Here is a 16,735-nt window from a genome sequence, read left to right on the forward strand (position 1 = left end):
TTTATAAGGTTTACATAAATTAATATATGGTCAATTGAGGAGAACAGAGTCATGATTTTAAGCAATGTGGGAAAACAGCGTGCTCTTCCACAAAGTTCAAGTACACACATCACTGTTAGTCTACTCAGTGTCAATAAGCGGTATTTTTCAAGTCCACGCAAGCAAAAGAGTTATTTTTCACACTGACTGGCAATCGACATAAACGGCCTTGCTCCCGTCCGCGTTCCCGTGCTTCCGCTAACTCTACCTGCATTGAGACCGTGATCTCCTGCAGGGCAGCGTCTGCTTCATCTTGCTTAGTTTTAAGTAATACACTTTGTTCTCCAGCTCTTCTGTTCAGTTCATCCACAAGAGCTTTAGCTTCATTTAGTTTAGATACACCAGCCTACGTCAATAAAATATTGATTGGCAATATTAAAAAAAAGGAATTTTATATACACATGGTAAACAAAGACAAAGAAAGAATCAAGCAAAAATGTGTACATGTACATATGCAACATCAGCAAGCAGACTCAGTCTTCTTATTGCTAATTATGATTTATTGAACTGTCTAGCCATTAGTAGTAAAAGACTCCACAGAGGCTTTAGGGAAAAACAGATTTTAAATCATCACATTAAAGCTGAACAGATCAACATATCTTAGATAGCTTAAACCCTGAGGTTTAACACACTGCATTAGGTAGGATGGAAAAAAAAAACAAAATAGAAGCAAAACCTCCGTAAACCTTTCTCATTTTTCAGTCTTACTGGCTGGGCAACAGGACTCAGAGACCACTCGTTATGCTGGGCATGACTTGGTTCTTTCTTTGTCTGCCCGTTACCCACGTATTTTATAAGAGAGTGCTTTAAATACAGTTCTGGTCAGCGATCACTCAAAATGAAATGCCTCAGCTCCTTTTTGGGTTGTCCCTGGCCCCTGGCCTGGCCCATTCCACTGCACATGGGTAACCCAAGGAATGAACACGGACAATATTCCCTCTCCTCTTTAATATTAAGCTGGGGGTTTTGTCATATAACCAATCAGATTTGGTGAGAAAATAATGGCAAAAAAGGAATGTAATCATTCACTGAGCACCCAGCAGAGACGACAGGCAACATGCCGGCTTTTTACATACACATTTTGTCTCATGTTCTCAACACAGCTACCATTCACCCAATTAAGCTGCAACTCTGTGGGCTGAAGACATTTACCTAAAACACCACTAAGAATTAAATCAGGAAATTAACCCTCCCAAAGCATGTATAGTGGCTTAATATAAATGAAAATGAATCATTAGAAGGATAAAGATAATTTTGTCAATTAATGGTTCCTAGTTTACTACCCTCACAAAGAGAAGCAAGACCTTTGGAGAGGAAATGCTCTGACAGCATCTGAGGCTGACATTCTAATACCATAGTTAAGTTTAAGCTCTGCAATTAGAGAAATACAGAAAGAAAATTGCTCAGAATGTACTAAGTAAAATGACATGGATACAAATATAATTTTAATATTAAAGTTTACAATAAAGTATAATATTGGATGTTATGTTTTAATAGGCATTTCTGAATGTCTAAAAAAGACATTCAAAGACAGCACCATAAGCTATCAAAAGCACATAAATATTTTGCAGTAAAGAAAAGAAATAATTATTCAACCAAAGAAATTTATTGTAGTCTAATAGGCAATATAGGGAGGTAAATGAGACAGTTTTCCAAGACATTTAATACAAAACAGTATTTATTTATACTAAAAATGTGCCATAGGCAACATGGCACTTTGATTTACTTTTAATACAGATAAAGTAATTCAAGATTACCACTATTGTACCTGCAAATGACTTTGTCTTTTTAATAATTCCTTTTTCTTGCTGCTACTAATGGCAGAATACACACGTAAAAAGGTCATATATCGGCTTGGCGTAGCACCATATGCTTTGCAAGACTCATGGATTAATAAAAATGATTTTAGAAAATCAGAATCAACTAGAAAGAGGAAAGAAAACAAAAATAACTTAACAAATGCATGATCCATTGAGAATTAGAGAAAATAATCATAACTATTTCTTACCAGATACCTCTACTCAGTGTAACTATAACTGCAAGATAACATCTTTACTTAAAGGTGCACAGGCATTTCTCACATATCTATTCACAGCTTCCATTTTTCTTATGAATTTGAGTTTTTTAATTTCACTGATCTCTATCCTTCCACTGTTATATATTTCCTCTGACAATCTTTATTGCTGCAAGAAAGATAAATCTACAGCTTGTCATAACATATAAATGAATTGGGACTTCGCAACATGTAATCCAAAAGTATGCTCGATCAAAGCTCCTTGAATGGAAAGAGACACCAAACCAAATGACACCTATCCACTCTCACTTACACAGGGAGAAACAGGACTTCAAAAGCCAAAAAATTAAGAAAAAAACCTCCCGCTGGATTCAATTCATGCATCACCGAACACATTATCTTCCTCTCACTGTCTCAATCTGTTTCCCTGTTCTCCTTACTCTGGTGAATAAAATCAACTTCTAGTGAATTTTCCAAGCAGAACCCTGAGACGCATCCTTGGCTCCTCCCTCTTCTCTGCATGCCACAGCCCTTACTTAGCCAAGCCCTCCTTAGATTACCTGACCCTGCCTACCTTTTTCTCTTCATCAAGACTACTACTTACACGGCCTATGTTTCAGCCCTTTAGGCTATTGGTGGCTAAAATATCTATTTTATTTATTCAAGCCTTTTCCATGCTAGTCACCCTAACTAGAATGACTTTCACCAAACTGCCTATCTGGGCAATGTCCACTTCCTATAGTATCTGCTAGTTAGATGTTTTACTTTTCAATGTACATCATAAACTTCTACCATCATTTATCTTGTTATATCGAAGTTTTACATTTATATATAATTCTTACTATCACTAGACTATCCTAAGTCATCTCCAGTATCCAGCCCAGTACCTAATATAAAACAAGTTCAATAAATATTTAATGATTAGATGGTTAGATTAAATAAATGAATATGCTATAATAAAAAAAAATAAAGACCACATTCAAAATTAATTTGGAAATGGAGAAAATGAGGAGGATATTGAAGAATACAGTATGACCATATTCAATAAATCATAACGCATTTTTTGAATATGAATGGAGTGTTTTGACATATCTAACTGATAAGCTAATATGAAAAGTTTAGGAGACATCAGACAGCCACTTGGAAAACAGTATGGAGGTTCCTTAAAAAACTAAAAATAGAGTTGGTATAGGATCCAACAATCTCACTCCCGGGCACATATCTGAAGAAAATTCTAATTTGAAATACATGCATCTCAATGTTGAGCACTACTTATAATAGCCAAGACATGGAAGCAACCTAAATATCCATTGATAGATGAACAAATATAATGGAATATTACTCAGCCATAAAAAGAATGAAATAATGCCATTTCCAGCAACATGGATAGACCTAGAGATTATCATACTAAGTGAAGTTAAGACAAATACCATATGATATCACTTATATGTGGAATCTAAAATATGATACAAATGAACTTATTTACAAAAGAGACTCACAGACTTAGAAAACAAACTTACTAAAGGGGAAAGGGGCAGGGAGAGATAAATTAGGAGTTTGTTATTAGCAGACACAAACTACTATATATAAAATAAAGTCCTACTGTATAGCATAGGAAACTATATTTGATATCCAGTAATAGCATATGGAAAAGAACATTAAACAGAATGTACATATAACTGAATCACTTTGCTGTACACCAGAAATTAACACAACATCGTAAATCAACTATACTTCAATAAGAATTTTTTTTAAATAAAAAAAAAGTTTAGGCTATTAGTTAAAAACCTAAAGTAATGTAAGTCTTTTAGATCATTCAGATCAAAAATAAAATTTTTTACTTTCTTAATTTCAAACAACAGATATTCTGTTAGGTCCTATATGAAATGACATAAATATTAGTTTACAAATCAAGAGGGCTTTAAAGTTTAGTTTGCATCAAAAGAAATTTAACTTTGTTAGTTTAGCATTATTCAAATTCATAATCATCAGGAATCTTCAATAGGTCTACAACATTAGAACATGCCCAATTATTTCATCAATAAAAATTAGATAAAATAAATTTTAGCAAAATACTACCTGAATTTTTTTTCTTTTCTTCTTTTCTTTTTTTGTCACTATATTTTTCTTCACCACCTGTTTCATTGAATAACATTTCAGGTATCTAAAATAGGAAGAGCATTTCTTTAACCTCAATTCACTATGAAAAAGTTTAAGTAAATCCAATATCAGAGGTTAAAAAACTTTAACACACACACACAAAAAAAACAGTATCAACTGGACTTTTCTTCTAGGATTCTTTCCAGACTAAGACCAAAAAAAAAAACAAAAAAACAAAAAATCACTCTTTAGAAGACATTATTTCCTAGTCAAGGAATGGCTTATTGACATGTATCAAACATCAGTTGATTGCAAATTAATAGCACCTAGGAAAAGCTCCAACATCTCACTTCAAAAATGCTTAGACTTTAAGAAAATCACTATTTTGATTGAATAAGAAAATAATTTAAAATCATAAAATAGTAAAATAAAGTTTTTTGGCATCAAACTAATAAAATGCCTTCATGGCATAAAAGAGTAAGAGGATTCTTAGCTTTCTTGAAAAGAAATAACTAAAAGCAAATGAAAATAATTTCATAATTGTTAATTAACATAATTGACATCAACATAATTGCTTATCCTAAAAACTATCTATTGTCTAGCTACAGCTAGGTTTTTGCCACTGTCACAAATAAGAAAATAAAGTTTCATGAACAGGTATCATTATTACTAAAGAAAATATTATAATCTTATAATAAGAGTACTATTTTAAAATATACAAAAATGTTTTTAAAAATATTTCAGTTTCTGGGAAAAAATTATATTAATAGAACTCTCAAGTTTTAAAATTAAGCCAAAAACCTTCAACTTTCACCCGATACAGTTAACATTCATAACAAGAGTACAAATAATCCATGTAATTAGGTCAAAATCATTTTCTGAATTTCTCAGACTGAATAAAACATTAAGCCAAAAGATCCCTTTAATTAATGCAGAGTTTGAAAGTGATTTGGTTCTTGAGCCAAATAATGTGTTCTTTTCTCAAACACCTTCACTGATTTCTGACAAAACACTTAAGCCACTTTGAGAGTATTTTCAACATACACTTTTAAATGAATGGCAATTTGTTTCTTTGGAAACTCACTTAAATCTTTAAAATACTCTATCCCTTCTATTAGCCTGATTGTGGTCATTTCACCATATATACATGTATCAAAGCATCATGTTGTACGCTGTAAATACATACAATTTTATGTGTCAACTGTACCTCAGTAAAGCTGGGAAGAGAGGGCAACAGTTTACCCCTGAACAATATCCCACATTACAAAGTTTTCCTGCCTGGATTCACTCACATTCCCCTTTGCCTCCATTTTCTCTTCCTTGGAGATAAAAATAGTCCTTTGTAAAAAGAGTTGGATGGGTTATTAACTGTATTCATTCCTATTAATATGCTCAGCTCTCAGTTCTTTGAATTCCTGTCCTTCTGTTATCCTGTGTATTGCCTTTTTCTCAGTCACTGGCTCCCACATCAAAGGGTCACCTCCTGAGACCTTGTCACTAACAGTGACTGAGATCATTTCATAACCTCACTTTCAAATATCCCACTTTCTCCCACTGCACTCCTGTCTCCCGGGCTCACTCTCTCTGTAACAGCAACAGTCCTCAGGTTCCACCAAGACCTCCCGTCTATTAATTGCACCACCTTTACCCTGTCCCTCACCATCTTCCTCCTGTAATTTCATAACCCCCTTAGCCTTCCCTTGCTTTGTTGTACTCAAGCAGCAAAGCCCCAGTGGTTAAATGCAGGTCAGCACCTACTGCAGGTCTGCACCTACGAGTGCACGCGCGTCTGGAGAGAAAACACGACTATGCTGAAAGGCTCAGCTGAACTTCATAATCACTAACCTCGCGAGAACCCTTCATGGTACCTGGCTACCATACTCCTAAACTTTTCGCCCACTCTTCCAAACTACTATTTTCCATCTCCACTTACAGCTCTTCAAAACACCAAAATCTCTTCCCTCAACTTATCTCCCAGCTGATAATCTTACTTCCTATGTCACTGAGAAAACGGAAACAACCAGAAGGGTGTCCAAAGCTTGCCAGCACCACACCTGCTCACCTGCTTGGTGAGCCTACTGCTCTCCTGTGCCGCTGTCCCCGCTCCTTCCTGTTATTACGGATGATGCATCCATCCTCCAAGCAAAAGTCTATCCTTAATCCTTTCATGTTTGACCCATATGCTGTCTGCTACCCAAGGATACTGCTCTAGCAACTTTCCCCGTCTCTCATGTAACATGTATTTTTTTTTTGCTTTTATTTTCATTCCCAACAGCACATGAACACGCTATAGTTTGACCCACATTAAAATTAAAAAAGAAAGCACTATTTTTAACCACCACTTCCTCCAGTTACTGATTCATTTTTCTTTTCCACTTTATAACAAAATCCCCCCAAAAAGGTGACCATATTCGCTCTCCAATCTTCTCATTCTTTCTGAAACGTATTTCAATGTAGCCTTTTTCTACTACTAACTGAAACTGCTTTATCAAAGTCACCGATGGACTCCACGCTGCTGAATCCAATGATCAGTTCCCAGGCTGGATCTCCTTTCACGTGTCACAGTTCGTGCTTCCTTAATTCTTCAAAATGCTGCCTTCGTTGGCTTCTGGGCATCACTTGTCTTCACTCTTTCCTGCTTTCCTATTTCCCAAGCAGCTCCTTCTCAGTATCCTTTGCTGGTTCCTTTACATCTCAACTTCTTAATGTTCAAGTTCCCAGGGTTCAGCTTTCAGATCTCTTCCCTCTCTTGTCAACATTCATTCCCTTAGTGATATTCTTTCTCATAGCTTTTAAATACCACCTATACTCTGATAATTCACAGACCTTACCCCCTGAACTCATGTATCTAAATGCCTTCTCCATCTTACAACTTGGATGTCTGACATCTCATATTTAACACATCTAAAGCTAAAAGTCACATATTCTCCTCTTAAATGTTCTTCTCTCAGTCTCCCTTTCTCAACTGACAGGTATTCCATCCTTCTAGGTGCTCAAGCCAACAAACTTGGAGGTATCCTTAACTCCTCCCTTTACCTTATGCCTTAGTACCATCTGTCAGTGACTTCTGTTGTTTCTACCACAAAACACATCCAGTATCTGCCACTTACCACCTCTATCACCACATCCTGGGAGCAAGCCATCCTCGTCTCCCATCTGGATTATTACAGCATCTTTATCACTGCTTCCTTCTCGTCCTCTATGGTCTATTTACAAGTCAAGAGTAACCCCATTAAAACATTAGAATAGTTTTACTCAAAAGCCTCCAAAGGATCCCTTCCTGGTTCCCAGGAAAACCTAACATCTTCGTAATAGCTTCCAAAGCCCCACCCTAACTGTTCTCCTCTTACTTCCCTGACCTAACCTCCAACTACTGTCGCCTGATGACTGTGTTACAAATGAACTGGCTTCTTGCTGATCCTCAAAATCACCAGTCATGCTATCATCTCAGGGTCCTCACCTAGAAAGCTTTCCCCCGAGATATCCCCCCAAAAAATGTGAATTCCATGAGGGCTGGGTCTTGTCTCTTTTTTTCTGCTATATTTCCAATATACAGAAAAGCAGCACCCAATAATTACAACTTAATAAATATCTCTTGTTCATGTGGCCTCCACACTTTTCTCTCCTTTATCTACTTACTGAAATCTAACTAAAGTATCAACCCACCTGTAAACCCTGTCTATCATCTCAAATTAAAAATTTCCTTCCTAAAAATTATGACAAGCATTAGAGTGCACTTCTATCATACAAAAATAAAATGAATGACTGGGCATATGACTATCATTCAAAGAGACACTATTGAAAATTATTATTTCTTCAAACAAAGCAAAGGCTTCCAGTTGAGATGGTGCTATGAGTTCACACTTTAAACTCATCCCTCTCCAAACACACAGCATAACAATGACAGATTTTTTTTTAAAGGATCTACAATGTTTTTAAGTTTAACAACTGAAATTATTGCTGGGATTTTTTTTATTATAAGTTAACCTATGATAGGCTAGGAAATGAAATGCATAAAATTTTTAAAGTATGATAAATATTTCTGTAATCTTGATAATCTTCAACCTAAAATTTATACTCAACTGAACTATTACACAAGAGTATAAAGAAAACAAAGTTACTTTCAAACATACGAGAGATATTCAATGCCACAACAAAGGTAGTGTAATAAACAACAAAGAGAAGTTGTGAAAATCAGTAACTTTAAAAACTGTGCTCAGAAGAATAGATAAAGACGAAGTGGTATAGATACATGATGGGCTATTACTCAGCCATAAAAAGGAATGAAATAATGCCATTTGCAGCAACGTGGATGGACCTAGAGATTATCATATTGCATGAAGTAAGTCAGATAGAGAAAGACAAATATCATATATCATTTATCTGTGGAATTTAAACAACAATGATACAAATTCTATTTACAAACCAAAAACAGACTCATGGATGTAGAAAACAAACTATGGTTACCAAAGGGGAAAAGATAGGGAGGGATAAACTAGAGGGTGAGGATTAACAGGCACACACCACTATATATAAAACAGATGAACAAGAACCTACTGTACAGTGCAGGGAGCTATATTCAATTTCTTGTAATAAGCTATAATGGAAAAGAATCAAAAAAAAATATATATGTATAACTGAATCACTTTGCTGTACACCTGAAACACTATAAATCACCTACACTTCAGTTAAAAAAATTTTAATTAAAAAAATTTTAAATGTGCTTGTTTTTTATTTCCACACTTAAACATTAAACTCACTTTCTTCATACTGCTATCTGACCAACCCTCCATCCACAACACCTGGCATTTCTTATGCAAAGCTGGATTACTCTCACAGTTTATTATGAAGTTTAAATTTGCAGAATCCATTATCAAGACAATATGCAAGTTTTGCTGAATTCCTAAAAAAAAAAAATGAGAAAATTATAATCATGGAATATTGCAAAAATAATTATTAGAGAAACCTACATAGGCTCTGGTTTTATGAAATAGAAATTTTCTGAAATGGGATGATAGGAGCTATTTACTGAAAGAACAAGCTATGAAACAGTATTACAGTATAATTTTCATTTTGGTTAAAAAATACTGTGTGTGTGTGTGTGTGTGTGTGTGTGTGTGTGTGTGGTGTGTGTGTGTGTCTGCCCGCTAAGAAAAAAGCTCCAGACGGACACTCACCATGAAGATGAGAATACATACTACACTGCCATTTGGTATGTTACTTTTCAATTGTGATACCGGATTGTATTTTGTAATTTTTCTTCCAAGGATTTTCGTTCTAATATTCCCACGCAAAACTGAGCTCTGGTTTTCTTTTAGAATTATCTAGTTCCTGTTTCAATATCAACATCATTTTCCCATCATAAAAAGAGATTTGGAAAATCTCATTTTCTAACCTCTGAATTAGACAGCACTGAGTTTAAAACAGCACTGAGATGATCTGTTTCTCAGAGGTGTGGTGGAATTCCCCAGTAAACCTGAAGGAGAAGGAAGGGAGGGTAGCTCTTTAACAATGTTCTGTTTCATCAATAATTAATGTTCTCTTAGAAAAATAAAGGTCAGCATAGTAGTAGTGTCTGGGTGGTGGCATCATTACTTCATTTTGTGCTTATCAATTTTCAGCATCTACAGTCAACATGAAACTTCTGCAATAATAAAAAGTACTTGCAAAAAAAATATAGCCTGGCACAATCTAAACAGCTCAGTAATCCTCTAAGATACGGGGTACTAAGCGCTAATTCTGCCACTTGAAAACAGCAATTCCAAAGAACATTACCACACTTTTATCCTTCTCTTCTGCTAAAATTTTGCTAACATGTTTTTACTGTAGGTTATCAGCCTTTCGGCTACCTATGTGCTATTTTCTGAAAGTTCTATGAAAAAGAAAAAAGTATAAATTACCAAAATACCAAAAAAAGTAGAAATCACCAAGTGAACCCAAGACTTAAGATACCTCTGCAATAATGAGAAAGCAAACCAAATTAAATGGTATTTATTTCACATAAACCGTAGTTTAAATTGATTCACAAGTTCTGTGTCACTTACTGTATGTGAAGTAATTGAAGACAGGTCCAAAAAAGCCATCCTGTGAAGCCTCATCTTTCAGAGGCAGCAGCAAGGGCTCTAATTCTTCAAGAGTGTAGAGTCCAGGAACTTCCCCTACAGAAGAATATTGCATTTCTTTTGAATTTCGGCTGTACTCACTAATTCAAAACACACTTTACACACATAACGCTTCTTCCATTTTTATATTAAATAATCTGCCCTTATTCAATCTTTGTTTCCAAGAATAAACAAACCCTATCACGTCTATATTATTCACAAATTTACATCTGTAGCCTTCATTTGATAAAATTCAAACTCCTAAGCAAGCCATTAAAGACAGTTCATAATCTAGCCAGCTATCTGCTTTTCCAAGTCCTTCTCTACACCGTCCCCAGAAGACCTTGTCTTTCTAGTCTCGATGAACTTCCTTGTGTTCCATAAATATAATGAAATGGTCCCTCCTCCTGGAACACATCACACTCACAGTCTTCCTCCTGCACTCATCTTCCTCCAAAATTACTGTTTATCCTTCAAGACATGCTTTTGCCAACTATACCCATGAGCTTTTCCTGACTACCCATGTGCGAAGTACGGCACACTTTTCTCTTTCACATAAGGTCCAAACATATCACTGCTTAGCATTTACCACATCATTTAATAATGAATGAGTAACTTCCTTTCCTGCCCAATTAGCTTCTGAATTCTCAGATGGCAAATTCTGAATATGATCAATATTAAGCTTATGACATTCTTATCAAAGTATCTAAAACATAAGTATTTGTTAAGTAAACGAAAGAATTAACGACTGAACAAATGAATGAATAGGTGTGTATTAGAAATGAGGAGAATCAGTCCATGGCCTGCTACTGTGCAACAGGATGATGAAAGTCAGTCAAAGTTGATTAAGACTACAAGAATTTGAAAGAGGGCCTTGAACCACGTGTTGTTCACCACTAAAAATCCAGTATTTAATGAATATTTGTTAAGCCAACACATTTGTAGCACAGAAGAAACTGTAAGACTAAGTGAAAATTCTTTTGCTACATATCAAAAGCACTGCAATTATGTAGGGCCCCTCACAGTCTGAATCCCTACCTTTGTTTAGGCTCAATTCAGAGGTACCAGACCACCCCCATCCACCAAGTGTGTACATATTCAAACACATGCACACATAAACTTGTTCTATGTCTTTCTTTAAATTTCAGCCATACCAAAATGCTTTTGATCTCTTAAATGTAGCAAAGGAAGCTAGCTCTATTTATATACCATATACTAAAGGGAATAAGAATTAGGAATATAAAAAAGAGAAAGGCCTATTAAGTACTTTTTCGGAAAGTATTTTTCAAACACATTTTTTGCCAACAATGTCGGCAAAACTTAACTTTACCAAGATTTAACTATTTGTGATTTTTGCCATTATATCTTCATTATGAAGACCAGTTTATCTTAAGGTAAAAACAGTTACTGTGTTAATGCTTATCTGGATGTGTGCTTTTACAAAATAAAACAAAATCCCTATATATCTGGCCTACTAGTTTATCTCAGCCAAAATGAACAAGGTCTCCACCTAGTGACGATTTAAGCAATATGCAAGAATGTGTACCTTAAAAATCAAGAGAGGTTATTTATATAAAAAGGTCACAAACCGTTGCCTTTAACAGAAACTGACCTTCCATTTGTCTAACCAGAGTCCCAGTGTGTACTTCTTCCTCATCTGGGCATTAAAGTACAGATACCTCACTTTACAAATAAAATGTTTTCTTCAGCCAAAGCTGTTAAATTCTGAAAAAAAGGCTTTTATCTCAGAGCCCACCTAGCAAGTTACAAACCAAATATTTAATAAAAGCTGAGTGGAATGTGAGCAGCATGTAAATTTGTCCTCAGGTCTCCACAATGGAACAATTCATAGCTGAAACTGACTTTTTAACAAGGTTTGCTTTATACTTAAGTAATAAAATACTCTTGGTCCAAGTTTAAAACTACGCTACCTCATATCAATTCTACTAACAGTGATTATTCATTTTAAGGAGATTCTAGTAAACTTCATAAATTCTTCAGAAAAGAAAGAAATACAAGAAATTGCAGATATCCTCTCCAGAAGACCAGCAAGGTCAGGTGGCTCCAGAGGCAATTCAAGAAATATAAGATCTCTTATATCTGTAACATATCTGTTTATCTATAGCCATATTTAAGGCCATATCATAATTATTCAACCATTCCTCTAATAATGGACAGTAAGGTTCTATCAAAAATTTTATTGCAAATATACTACATATTTCCTTACACACTAATTTTTTTATTTCTATAGTTAAAATTCCTACAGACAATATAATTGCTATATCAAAGGGTATGGCACATGTCTTAAACAAGTACTGGCTGATAACTTTCCCAAAAGGTTATGACAGATAACAGTCCTACCAAAAGTGTATGACAGGGCCAACTTCTGAGTATATTCACCAATATTCAATATTAATAATCATTTTTATAGAATTCCATGATCTCTTGCTTTTATAAAAACAAAGTTCCTCAGTTTTTCTGCTCTGGGCATGTTTAATGTTTAACCCACATCACTGTGATAAAAGCTATGCCAAATGCTTTCTGAAACATTTTATGCAAAACAATTTTACTTGTATAATTTTTACACTATTATTTTTATTAGCTTTAAATCATAACTAATTACTTGCCTGAAGACAAAAGGCTATTGATCATCTCCAGAAATGTCGGATGAACAAACTGGTAATCCTCAAGCAGTAAAACCACCTGCTGTGCTTCGATACCTGCAAGATGCAGCACCTGCACAAGAGGACATACGTTTTGGCACCCATGCAGTATTTTTGGCACAGTTAAAAAAAGTTTCATTCTGTATGTAATCCAAGTTATTTTTATTGATTGATATTGAAGTAATCAAAATTTAGCCATATAGGTTGGAAAGCAAATCCAGTCCATAAACAAACATTGGGCAGAAATTTTAATTATTTTATAGTTAGGACATTAAAAAAGTTGGACAATCATTTTTACATATGTCCACATACATTCTAATTTTTATTTGTTTTCCAGGTTTTTTTTTAATTTGGGCGAGGGTAATTAGGTTCATTTATTTACTTAATGGAGGTGCTGGGGATTGAACCCCGGACCTTGTGCATGCTAAGCATGCACTCTACCCACTTGAGCTATACCCTCCCCCCACCACATACATTCTATTTAAATTCCATCCTTTTGTTTATCTTCCCTTTCCATATAACATCCCATAATCTGGGGTACCTAGAACTGAAAATCGTAATAGGAATTTTTTTCCTATCTGTACATAAAAATTATTTTCTAGTCATCATGGGGAAAATAATCATCAAAATTAAAATAAAGACTATATTTTATATCAGAGACTTAAAACTTAAGTTTTAGAGTGATAACTAATTATGATTTAAAACCAACTAGAACAAAAGATTGTGACTCACATGTTTGAGATCATTTTTGAACTGCTTCAGTTCATATCCCCTGGAAACCTTTGGCGAAAACAGCACTGCTCCATGCATATGGCTGACTAAAGAAGTGATGGTCCGACGACCCACACCACTGCGCCCCGCTAACAGCAGCGAGCCGCCAGGACAACTCAGCACTCTGTCTATCCTAGACATATACTCCAGGACTTCTTGGAAAAGTAAAATATCTAAGTTCTGGTTATCTCGTCCATAATGAATAAGACCCTTTAAAAAATCATAAAGAATACTTTACAATGAACAGAAGTCCCAATTACATAATAAAATGTTCATTATCTAGATTAAGGTATTATATTCTGCATGCACTCTAGAAAAGGCGTTGAGTACTGACGTGTCATCTCACACTGTCTCTTAACCATCTAGTAACCCAGGCTTATGGCACTTAGTAAGGAAACACATATATGATGTCAAACAAGTTGAAGGGCCCACAGTAATCAGTCACTTTTGAACATCATAAATGTAACTAGTTAAAAAAAAAAGGCAGTGTCAGGTAACGGGTGAATTACAAAGACGTCAAAAGCTCTCAAATTTGACCACTCGTTACAAGACAGTGCTCAGAGACCATAAAACAATAGTCAAACTCTTGAAACGCAGTGCCTGAATAAAAATAATTTGTGAACTCTCGTTCTCACGCACTGCCCAGCAAGGAATCAAAAGCGCACACACAGGCAGTACGCCCCACCAGCAGCCATGTGATGGGGTGCAGGAAGAGAGAAAGGACAGTTTCTGTTTTAGGCTTCAGTATTTTACCAAATAAACTTCACATTTAACAACTTGCAACACCCCCAAACTTTGCCAGTATCCATTCCAGGCAAATAAATCAGTTAACCAGAACATGAAAAACTTTTCTTGATATAAAATCCACATTAATTTCCAACATAAATACTAATTTTTAAAGCAACATTTCTTCTTTATTGTAATCAAAGTTAAAAAAAAATAACTCTCTAGGACAGTGCTACTCAAAACTTCAGTGAACCAGCTGCATCACCACTTGGGAGCCTATTAGAAATTTTGATTTTTTCCTAACATTTTTCATATTTGGATTCATACCTACTGAATCAGACTTCCTCAGGATGGAACCCATGAATCAGCAAATTTCCTGGTTCTCAAAGTGATTCTAATACTCACTAAAGTTGAACACCATTTTTCTAGGATGATTTACCAATTAATATTTAGCCTTTTCACAGTTCCAGTCTCGGGTATCTTCCCCCACCGTGCATCCTAGCAATTTTACACCTATCTGTGTAAGTACACGTGCAGCTAGCTACACTTGCCACATTCAGCTAAATTCCAAAAGACAGCAACCAGCTTTGCCTATTCTGTGATCTTTCACTTCATGTGTTCAAAAAGCTTGCAATAAACATTTTGAAAAAGGCTCTAATGGCTTTAATCAAATCGCAATTCAAATTCATGATTTTTAAAAAAAGAAAGGTAAAAATTCACGATTCGTATCATACCTTTTTAATAACATCTTTCAGATCTGCAGAATTTAGTTTTCCAAGTGGTTTCCCATGTGGAGGCAAAGGCTGTCCCGGGGCTGCCCTTGTCCCTGAATTATGTCTGGCTCCCCAGGTAACATAGAAACTATCTGTAGAAATAAAAGATATTTTTGTTTTGTATATGTTATTTGTAGTGGGACCATCAGTAAATACATTTCACACTAAATTGCTTTCAACTTAACTAGTCCAAATAAGAACACCCCCATAAAAGCAAAGATTAATTACTTTCAATCGGCAAATAAATGAAACAATCTTAAAATTATCCTTGAAAAAGAACACAGATTTATTAATACCAGCAAGAGCCCTAGCTTCTAAAATAAAAGACAAATTAACCAAAATTAAATTAGAAAATAAAAATCCTACAAACTTCCCTTATATTTATCTAGAGCAGTGTTACTGTTACCATACAAGGAAAATGTTTCCCGTTCTATTGAAACCTTCCCCTCCCAGTTCCTCTGCGAATCTTATCAGTATCCTCCATGGCACATGCTCAGCTCAGCAACAGCCCCTACCTTCCCTAGACCCAAGCTATTTCATGCTCCTCTTCTTCATATTTCTTACAGTATCTTCTACGTGCAGAAACCAGTATACTAATTCTCTTATTCGGGAACAACAATGCTGCCCTAATTACCAAATTCAAATCTCCGCTGTAGTCATCACCCCAGCATGACTGGGGAGCAGCACCTGCATCGCCTTAATGGAACTTTTCCCTTGGATCTATGTTACCAAGCTCGTCAAGCCACAATCACTATTCCTTTTCAGTTTTCTGCTTATCCCTTATATTTCTACTTTCACTGGGATCAAAATTCAGTCTGTTATGCTTTAATTCTGAACACTCCCCTGGAATTCTTTAATCTTATCATGTGGATTAAATTATCAGCTATTAAAAAATATACCAAAATCCCGTTCTAGGCAAGTCTTGCAAGCTCTAGTCTAGCCCCCCATTTCCAATTGCTTAACAGACATATAATTCACGCATTCATTCATCAAACACGTATCTATGACACACTTATATTTAAACATTGTACTTTCTGTTAGGGATAAGTAGTGAATAAGGCAAAAATAATTCCTACCCTCATAGAGCAGATAAGCTTTATGTGTCTTCCCAAAATATACTCAAAAAGCTTGCAAACATTCAAACACATGTATAAAAGTGAACTCATTATCTTCACGTCTCCCTCCTCACCCGGACTGCTATAGCAGCCTCCTACCTGTATACTACAAGCCACTGCCCCCTCAAACATAGCCTCACTGCTACAAGAGTAACAAACACAAATACAAAATCTGATTGCACTACCCCACTCCAATATCACATAGAGCTTTCCACTGCCTTAAAAAAAAATTATCTTATTCAAGGCCCTTTGCAACTTGGCTACAATCTGGCTCCACTGACTAACTGATTCTCCTATCTCCCCAAGCACCCCACTATATACTCCAGCTTCCTAAAGGTTTTGATTCCTTGCATATTCTTTTTCCTTTTCCCCTCTTCCTTTCCCCTCTTCTTCACTTACTATTAGTCATCCTTTAAGATACAGTTTGACTTTC

General features: G+C 35.4%; 1 protein-coding gene across 4 annotated transcripts in view; it reads right to left on the bottom strand.

Moving 5' to 3' along the window:
* Nucleotides 1-16,735, bottom strand: part of DYNC2H1 (dynein cytoplasmic 2 heavy chain 1) — a 265,953-nt gene that overhangs the window by 169,028 nt on the left and 80,190 nt on the right. For all 4 annotated transcript variants that reach the window (XM_072968893.1, XM_072968892.1, XM_072968891.1 and 1 more), the window contains exons 48-55: nucleotides 15,149-15,279; nucleotides 13,650-13,898; nucleotides 12,882-12,990; nucleotides 10,198-10,311; nucleotides 8,914-9,056; nucleotides 4,133-4,217; nucleotides 1,808-1,962; nucleotides 248-385 (exon numbers count right to left, since the gene is read on the bottom strand). In XM_072968893.1, coding sequence (XP_072824994.1) covers nucleotides 248-385; nucleotides 1,808-1,962; nucleotides 4,133-4,217; nucleotides 8,914-9,056; nucleotides 10,198-10,311; nucleotides 12,882-12,990; nucleotides 13,650-13,898; nucleotides 15,149-15,279 — 1,124 coding nt within the window. The remainder of the gene's footprint in view (nucleotides 1-247; nucleotides 386-1,807; nucleotides 1,963-4,132; nucleotides 4,218-8,913; nucleotides 9,057-10,197; nucleotides 10,312-12,881; nucleotides 12,991-13,649; nucleotides 13,899-15,148; nucleotides 15,280-16,735) is intronic.

This window comes from Vicugna pacos, chromosome 10 (genome assembly GCF_048564905.1).
Source record: "Vicugna pacos chromosome 10, VicPac4, whole genome shotgun sequence".
Classification (NCBI taxonomy): domain Eukaryota; kingdom Metazoa; phylum Chordata; class Mammalia; order Artiodactyla; family Camelidae; genus Vicugna; species Vicugna pacos.